The sequence below is a fragment of the Myotis brandtii genome, unplaced genomic scaffold (assembly GCF_000412655.1).
Source record: "Myotis brandtii unplaced genomic scaffold, ASM41265v1 scaffold1120, whole genome shotgun sequence".
Taxonomy (NCBI): domain Eukaryota; kingdom Metazoa; phylum Chordata; class Mammalia; order Chiroptera; family Vespertilionidae; genus Myotis; species Myotis brandtii.
This window is the reverse complement of record NW_005353839.1, coordinates 1,130,898-1,140,648: the sequence shown is the minus strand read 5'-3', so window position 1 is coordinate 1,140,648 and position 9,751 is coordinate 1,130,898. Positions and strand designations below refer to the sequence as shown.

The following is a 9,751-nucleotide window of genomic DNA, read 5'->3' as shown; positions in this document are numbered from 1 at the left end:
TTTTTTTTTTTTACAGAGAGGAAGGGAGAGGGATAGAGAGTTAGAAACATCGATGAGAGAGAAACATCAAGCACCTGCCGCCTGCACACTCCCTACTGGTGATGTGCCCGCAACCAAGGTACATGTCCTTGAGCGGAATTGAACCTGGGACCCATGAGTCCACAGGCTGACGCTCTATCCACTGAGCCAAACCAGTTAGGGCCTAAACGTATATCTTTAATACCCTCTTACAGCACCTGAACTAAGCATCTTGTAAAGAAATTCTAGTAAATAGTAATAATCAGAACTCTCTGCTCTGAATAAAAGTCCAGAACAGAATAAATCTCAAGCAAAGGATTTAGACATTGCTGGTTTGTTGATTTCTCAGATTCTCTCATGGAATAAATGGGACTAAGTTACAGCCTCTTCTAAGGCCACCCGTTAGAAAGAGACTAAACTAATCGTGAGACAATATGGATCTAACAATAATATTGAAATCATTCATAAACAAAATTTTGAAGACAAGGGGATGATTTTTTGTGGATTCTGAGAAAATTTAGATCTTAATTTTTAACCCGTTTCCAAGAAAATAATACTTAAACTGCTGCCAACTGAACTGAGCCACAGCAAATATAGTTCAGTTCATAGGATAACATTATTTTTTTAAATTAAAATAGAAGTAACTGGCCTTCTGCCTTAGTTAGCAAATATCAACACTGAATATTTGGGGCCCCACTTGCCAATTGCTGTTCCAGAAATGGGGCCCTAAAATGTTGTGAATGGAGGCTTCCAGAAACAGACTCTGAAACGGAGATGTGAATGCAACTAGTTTATCAGGGAGTGCGCTCAGCATCAACCCCTGCGTGAGAGCGAAGGAAGCAGGACTGGGCAAAAGAAACGTGACACAGACACAGCAAAAGCCTCAAAACCCTCAAACCCTGGCGCAGCGGAGAGCCCTGGAACTGGGACAGCCCTTCCTGGACATCTTAAATTGAGGCCTGGGCCCATGTTCAGACCCTGAAATAGCAAGTCATGGAGGCCACCCATGGGGCTTTGGAGGAGGCAGCTCTTCGCAAGGGCAAGTCCTGAAGAGGGACTCAGCTGAGAACTGTCATCCCAGGACACGCCCAGCCCCTGGAGGAATGAATGTGGATCCTTAAGGGGAGCCATCAGCCTAGCGTACCACAGCCTCAGCTAGAGACCACTTCAAACAGAAGACAGGGTGACAGGCCATCAGAGCTTTACCTAACCTTTTTATCTAGATGAAGCAGATCTACTAAGGAAACAGTTTTTATAATTGCTCTGTGACTATCCTCACAGAAATGTACTGGCTCTATCATTTCTAGAAATCTGGACACAAAGGCAAAGATATCTTTTATCTCTCAGACTTCGCATGCCAGTGTTTTGTGGGAAGTGAGACATAGTAACTTTACTTAGGGGATTTGTTAACTTCCACTGACCTGTCCCAACCTCAGTGCCCCGCAGACTTCATGACACTTTCACAAGCTTTTGCAGGGTCATCGCTTGTACCAGCTGGGCACTGGGGCCTGTAGAGAGCTGTGTTTGAAACTCGGGCTGGGCTTGATCCTCAATATAGAAGGCCAGAGTGGAGTGGAAGGATGAGAGAGAGCGGAGTTTTTCCTCGCAGCAGAGCATGTGCGTTCACCTTCTGTGATGCTCACACATGAACTGCTTTTATCAACTGTGGTTTTAAGCTGAAGTATCTAAGGAGACATTTCTGAAGATTAGCCTCTGCAGGCTTAGGAACTTACTGGAAATTCTTTTGAAGTCAAGCTTCGGACTTCCGCTCATTAATAAATATTTCCAGAAGTTTTCGTTAACGTGCTGACACTTAATACTCTTTCAAAGAGTTTAGCTTTATCTTGCAAAAGAAACTATATTTTTGCTTGACTCTTTCCAACCTCCATCCTCTTTCACTCCTGAATTGGAATGTGAAAAGCAATGGACTTTTCAGCATGTCCTGCTTTATAATTGGAGTTTTCTCACCTAGACATCTCTGGACTATGAACCACCCACCTTTGGGCTCTCAGTAGCTGGTGGTTTTTGCTTTCCCACATTTGCCCTCCTCATTCCCAGGAATGGTCAGTTAGGGTAGTTCCAGTCACTTGGAAAGTGTGTGTGACATCTTTTGATGATTCTTTAGGCTGTGATAGGATCTTAGCAAGTGGCAAACACATATTACAATAAAGCCTTCAGTGTCCACTGGAAAAGATACGCAGGCATGTCTCCTCACTTAGTTGTTAAAATATTTACAAAAATTACTCTTACACCCATAATTACACACACACAAAAGTCTTTCTAATATGGTTTCTTTTAGCTCTTAAGAACTTTGCTGTATTCTGTGTCTTAATGGAGTTGTATAACTTAACATATTCTCAGGGTGTATATAGGTATGTGCATGTGTGTGTGAGAGAACATGGATATGAATGGCTCAGGCATGTAAATCTTTTTCCTACATTCTTAACTGTATGTGAAGTCATTTTTTATCTTATCTGAAGGAGGGTGTTAAAGAACAGTGATTAGTTCAAATGGAAGCCTTCAGTTTTAATACCCAATTAAACTTAGTCTACTATTCTTTTTTTTAATATATTTTTTTTATTGATTTCAGAGAGGAAGGAAGAGGGAGAGAGAGATAGAAACACCCATGATGAGAGAGAATCATGGATCGGCTGCCACCTGCAAGTCCCCCACTGGGGATCCAGCCCACAACCCGGGCATGTGCCCTTGACTGGAATCAAACCTGGGACCTTTTAGTTCGCAGGCCGACGCTCTATCCACTGAGCCAAACTGGCTAGGGCAGTCTACTCTTCTTAATCCCATATTTAAAGACATTATTGAAACAGCATTAAGATCAATACATATTGATAAATCAAATAAAAGGCCTTCACAACCACTCCGCATTAAGGGGACCGGGGCTTTCTCCCCATGGCTCTGCACAGAGCGTCTTTGACCTCCTTGTTCCTCAGGCTGTACACGACAGGGTTTAGCAGGGGAGTGATGACAGTGTAGGTCACTGAGATGAGTCTGTCCTGGCCTATGGAACTCTGGGACTTAGGCTTGAGATAGATGATGGAGGCACAGCCATAGTGGATGACGACCACTGTGAGGTGGGAGGCGCAGGTGGCAAAGGCCTTCTTCCGACCCTCAGCGGAAGAGATCTTGAGAATGGTGGAGATGATGAGGACATACGAGACAAAGACCAGGCTCATGGGCAGAACAAGGACGCAGATGCTGACCACAAAGTTGATGATTTCATTGGCCGTGGTGTCTATGCAGGCCAGCTTCAGCAAGGGTCTCACATCACAGAAGAAGTGAGAGATAACAAAGGCATCACAGAAGGGGAGGCAAAACACAGAGGTTACTTGAACAGTGGCCATGCCCAGACCAATTCCCAGTGACCCAGATACAAACCGCACACAGGCCTCCTTACCCATGATGACCGAGTACCGCAGGGGGTTGCAGATGGCCACGTAGCGATCATACCCCATGGCCACGAGCAGAAAGCAGTTGTTGATGCCAAAGGTGAGATAGAAGAAGAGCTGAGTGGCACAGCCTTGGACAGCAATGGGTTGATGAGGACTCAGCAGGCCAGAGAGCATCTGGGGGATGATGGCCACGGTATAGCAGGTCTCGGAGATGGACAGCATGCTCAGGAAAAAGTACATGGGCGTATGGAGGTGACGGTCCATGCAAATAATGCTAACAATAATGGCATTGCCCGAGAGAGTCAGCAGATACAAAGTTAGAAAGACAACAAAGAAGACAAGCCTGTGCTGCCACCCGAAGCTGGAGAAACCTTCAAAGAGGAACTCAGTCACAGCAGTGGAGTTTGGTTTTGGCATCGAGGAAGGTCTAGGTCTGGAAGAGCTGGGCAAAGAAATGAAATGTGTGATGAGTCAACTACGAAAGAGAATAGGCTGGACCAAGGCCTTCACTAAAGGGCTGTCTCTTTTCTGAGCAATGCTCCAGACCTCGAGGGCCGTCACTGAACAGCTGTTGACTATTTGCTCAGAATCATCACCTTTGTCCATCTTCTTGTTTGGTACTACAGGCATGCTACCTTAGGACCCTAGGATTGAGGTCAGAGATAGATCTGAGAGGAAAAGCACAGACAAATTAAAAGACAGACTTTATAGAAATAATTACCCAGCCATTGAAGGAGTGAGTCCAGGTCAAGGAAGAAACCCAGCTCTATAGGCTTCCTCAAACACATTTGAATTAACCTCCTAAAGATTCAGTGAGGAACAGTGTCTGAGGTGAAAGATAAAAGATATATGAGGCTGATATCAACAGTACGAATGCACTACTAACAGCAAATGCTCAATGAGGGTCCTAGGTTGACTTTTCCTCCTCAAAACCCTAGGTCCTAAGCTTCACTTCCCTATGCCTTGGACCTACAATCCACTGTGATCATGACAGATTAGAGTGGCACAGCAAAAGAAACTATCAACAACATGAAAAGGGATCTCACTGTATGGGAGAACATATTTGCCAATTATATAGGATGTCCCAAAATTCACGCAAGGTTTGCAATTCAATTCAATTTCAAATCTTGTGTGAATTTTGGGACACCCTATACATCTGATAAGGGGTTACTTTCCAAAATGTGTAAAGAACTAATACAACTTGACAAAAGGAAGACAAACAATCCAATTTAAAAAGGGGGCAAAGGACGTGAATGGACAGTTCTCCAAAGAGGACATACAGATGGCCAAGAGACATGAAACAATGCTCAAATCACTAATCATCAGCGAGATGCAAATTAAAATGACAGTGAGGTATCATCTCACACCTGCCAGAATGGCTACCATCAACAAATCAACAAACAAGTGCTGGCCAGGATGTGGAGAAAAGGGAACCCTAGTTCCCTAGTTCACTGTTCATAGGAATGCAGACTGGTGCAGCTACTTTGGAAAACAGTATGGAGTTTCCTCAAAATATTAAAAATGGAACTGCCATTTGACCCAGTGATCCCACTTCTAGGACTATATCTCAGTAATCCTAAAATACCAATCAGAAAGAATATATGCACCCCTATGTTCAGAGCAGCACTATTACAATGCCTAAGATCTAGAAACAGCCCAAGTGCCCATCAGTGGATGAATGGATAAAAAAGCTGTGGTACATTTATACCATGGAATTCTAAGCAGTGTTATACCATTTCCCTTCCAATTGCTCATATGGACTTCTTCACGCTCTTTTAAATTTTTTCATGAGGTGCATTGACTAGAACCAGGTATTGCTACATGTAGTATCCCAATACAGGTGTGGATTATGTGAGATAAGATTTTCAGCTCTTCTTCTAATCCTGTTCTTGAAGGTGCCCAACATTTAACTCCTTCTTTAAATCATAGTAGCCTATCCAGCTAATATATATAAGAACAATATGCAGTGACATCTAGATTGTTTTCCTGGGTTATAACTAATAGTTTGAAATCCATCCCTATAAAATCACAGTTTTCATTATACTTGAAAACTTGGATTGAAATTCATCCAAGTTATGCTTATAACTTAATTCCACTTTCTTGATCAGAAGATCTTATTCATGCCTGTTGCCTAGAATATTTGTTTCCTTCCTCTTCCAACCATTAGTCAGCTCTAAATTGCTAACACCCTAAAACACTTTCCCAGTACCATCATGTGAGAGATAACAGATACAGCAAACAGTAAAGGAAAGCAGAGTAGAATGGGGAAAGAAAAAACATTGGCAAGAATAGGATTACTCGTGTACAGTGTAAGAAATATAATTGAGGAAGGAAAGATGAGAGAAAAATTTAGGGAGGGTACAGGTGAACAGACTATTCAGATAATGCTATTGACCTTTTTTTTCCCCACTCTTTCTTTCAAATAAATGACAAAAAACAGCAACAAACAAACAAAAAAACATTGTGGTACATTAATACAATGGAATACTATTCAGCTGTCAAACAGAAGGATCTCTTACCCTTTGAGATAACATGGAGGTACCTGGAGATGATTATGCTAAGCAAAATAAGCCAGTCAGAGAAAGACAAATATCATATGATCTCACTTATATGTGGAATCTAATGAACAAAATAAACTGATGTATAAAATAGAAACAGAGGCATGGACACATGGAACACACTGAGGAATCTGAGAGGGAAGAGGCGGTGGGGACTGGAAGAGATTAACCAAAGATCTTATATGCATATGTGCATAGCCCATGGACAGACGACAGGGTGGTGAAGGACCCAGATACAAACCGCACACAGGCCTCCTTACCCATGATGACCGAGTACCGCAGGGGGTTGCAGATGGCCACGTAGCGATCATACCCCATGGCCACGAGCAGAAAGCAGTTGTTGATGCCAAAGGTGAGATAGAAGAAGAGCTGAGTGGCACAGCCTTGGACAGCAATGGGTTGATGAGGACTCAGCAGGCCAGAGAGCATCTGGGGGATGATGGCCACGGTATAGCAGGTCTCGGAGATGGACAGCATGCTCAGGAAAAAGTACATGGGCGTATGGAGGTGACGGTCCATGCAAATAATGCTAACAATAATGGCATTGCCCGAGAGAGTCAGCAGATACAAAGTTAGAAAGACAACAAAGAAGACAAGCCTGTGCTGCCACCCGAAGCTGGAGAAACCTTCAAAGAGGAACTCAGTCACAGCAGTGGAGTTTGGTTTTGGCATCGAGGAAGGTCTAGGTCTGGAAGAGCTGGGCAAAGAAATGAAATGTGTGATGAGTCAACTACGAAAGAGAATAGGCTGGACCAAGGCCTTCACTAAAGGGCTGTCTCTTTTCTGAGCAATGCTCCAGACCTCGAGGGCCGTCACTGAACAGCTGTTGACTATTTGCTCAGAATCATCACCTTTGTCCATCTTCTTGTTTGGTACTACAGGCATGCTACCTTAGGACCCTAGGATTGAGGTCAGAGATAGATCTGAGAGGAAAAGCACAGACAAATTAAAAGACAGACTTTATAGAAATAATTACCCAGCCATTGAAGGAGTGAGTCCAGGTCAAGGAAGAAACCCAGCTCTATAGGCTTCCTCAAACACATTTGAATTAACCTCCTAAAGATTCAGTGAGGAACAGTGTCTGAGGTGAAAGATAAAAGATATATGAGGCTGATATCAACAGTACGAATGCACTACTAACAGCAAATGCTCAATGAGGGTCCTAGGTTGACTTTTCCTCCTCAAAACCCTAGGTCCTAAGCTTCACTTCCCTATGCCTTGGACCTACAATCCACTGTGATCATGACAGATTAGAGTGGCACAGCAAAAGAAACTATCAACAACATGAAAAGGGATCTCACTGTATGGGAGAACATATTTGCCAATTATATAGGATGTCCCAAAATTCACGCAAGGTTTGCAATTCAATTCAATTTCAAATCTTGTGTGAATTTTGGGACACCCTATACATCTGATAAGGGGTTACTTTCCAAAATGTGTAAAGAACTAATACAACTTGACAAAAGGAAGACAAACAATCCAATTTAAAAAGGGGGCAAAGGACGTGAATGGACAGTTCTCCAAAGAGGACATACAGATGGCCAAGAGACATGAAACAATGCTCAAATCACTAATCATCAGCGAGATGCAAATTAAAATGACAGTGAGGTATCATCTCACACCTGCCAGAATGGCTACCATCAACAAATCAACAAACAAGTGCTGGCCAGGATGTGGAGAAAAGGGAACCCTAGTTCCCTAGTTCACTGTTCATAGGAATGCAGACTGGTGCAGCTACTTTGGAAAACAGTATGGAGTTTCCTCAAAATATTAAAAATGGAACTGCCATTTGACCCAGTGATCCCACTTCTAGGACTATATCTCAATAATCCTAAAATACCAATCAGAAAGAATATATGCACCCCTATGTTCAGAGCAGCACTATTACAATGCCTAAGATCTAGAAACAGCCCAAGTGCCCATCAGTGGATGAATGGATAAAAAAGCTGTGGTACATTTATACCATGGAATTCTAAGCAGTGTTATACCATTTCCCTTCCAATTGCTCATATGGACTTCTTCACGCTCTTTTAAATTTTTTCATGAGGTGCATTGACTAGAACCAGGTATTGCTACATGTAGTATCCCAATACAGGTGTGGATTATGTGAGATAAGATTTTCAGCTCTTCTTCTAATCCTGTTCTTGAAGGTGCCCAACATTTAACTCCTTCTTTAAATCATAGTAGCCTATCCAGCTAATATATATAAGAACAATATGCAGTGACATCTAGATTGTTTTCCTGGGTTATAACTAATAGTTTGAAATCCATCCCTATAAAATCACAGTTTTCATTATACTTGAAAACTTGGATTGAAATTCATCCAAGTTATGCTTATAACTTAATTCCACTTTCTTGATCAGAAGATCTTATTCATGCCTGTTGCCTAGAATATTTGTTTCCTTCCTCTTCCAACCATTAGTCAGCTCTAAATTGCTAACACCCTAAACTTCTTTCCCAGCACCATCATGTGAGAGATAACAGATACAGCAAACAGTAAAGGAAAGCAGAGTAGAATGGGGAAAGAAAAAATGGCAAGAATAGGGAGTGGCAAAAAATAGTCAAAGTGGTGAACAGCAAGAACCTATCACCACCATTACTCTACCCAGCAAAGCTATCATTTAGAATTGAAGGTGGGATAAAGAGCTTCAGAAACAAAATAAGTTAAAAGAGTTCATCACCACCAAACCAGTATTAGATGAAATAATGAAGGGTATTTTTTAAAGAAGAAGGAAGAGGAGAATGAGGAGGAGGAGGATAAGGGGAAATAGAAAGGGAAGGAGAGGAGGGGTAGGAAGAAAAAGAAGAAGAAAGATAAAACATATTTAAAAATGGCAATAAAGATATATCTAGCAAAAATTGAATTTAAAAATAAAAATAAACAAGGAATCTAATGAACAAAATAAACTGATGTATAAAATAGAAACAGAGGCATGGACACATGGAACACACTGAGGAATCTGAGAGGGAAGAGGCGGTGGGGACTGGAAGAGATTAACCAAAGATCTTATATGCATATGTGCATAGCCCATGGACAGACGATAGGGTGGTGAAGGCCTGGGGTAGGGCAGGAACTGGGGGAGGGGGGCAATGGGGAAAGAAGAGGGGGGAATCTGTAATACTCTCAACAATAAAGATAAAAAATGTTAAATAAAGCCGATCCCTATTCATGAATGAACGCACTATTTACATTTTTTTCCCAAACAAGAGAACTTATCTCATTGTTTTCTGATTATTTTCAGCCCCCTCTACATAATAAAATGTTGCTTCAAATCTAAGTGAAACCATTTCTTCTGTCGTCCAATGTGTTGAGCAGTCACAGCGTATAACTACTGTGCTGGTATTAGAAAAACAAAGATGACTATGACATAGATGGGACATAGATGGGCCATAAGGATCTTACATTTTTGAACAGCCTTTTATATTAAAGGCCCTTGAAGTCATATGTCCCTCTTCTTTACATTAGTTTACATACTCACATTTCCAAAATCATAGAAATCACAATATGTATTCTCTATGAGAGGTCTTTCCCCCCTTCTAGAGACTTCACTGACTGTGTGACAACTGGATATGTTAAAATAAACACCCCCCATCCTCACACATAAGAAAGTGAGATTCACCAGTTAGCTTGTTTCTCCGGTCCTCTAGAGAGCTGTGTTCATGCCTGAGAGTCACATCCCCCACGCTGGAAATTTGTCTGCCTGCAATACTAGGTTTGAATTTTTTAAAAAATTCTTTATTGATTAAAGTATTACATATGTCTCCTTT

At 41.8% G+C, this 9,751-nt stretch overlaps 1 protein-coding gene across 1 annotated transcript; it reads right to left on the bottom strand.

Moving 5' to 3' along the window:
• Positions 1-2,861: 2,861 nt before the first annotated feature.
• On the bottom strand, positions 2,862-3,842 carry LOC102251751 (olfactory receptor 10J3). The gene has a single exon (XM_005857790.2). The coding sequence runs from the start codon at positions 3,840-3,842 to the stop codon at positions 2,901-2,903; it is 942 nt and encodes a 313-aa protein (XP_005857852.1). The 3' UTR covers positions 2,862-2,900.
• Between the last annotated feature and the right edge of the window lie 5,909 nt (positions 3,843-9,751).

Coding starts and splice junctions, on each gene's coding strand:
- LOC102251751 (XM_005857790.2), bottom strand. CDS start 3,842: ATGCCAAAACCAAACTCCACTGCTGTGACTGAGTTCCTCTTTGAAGGT.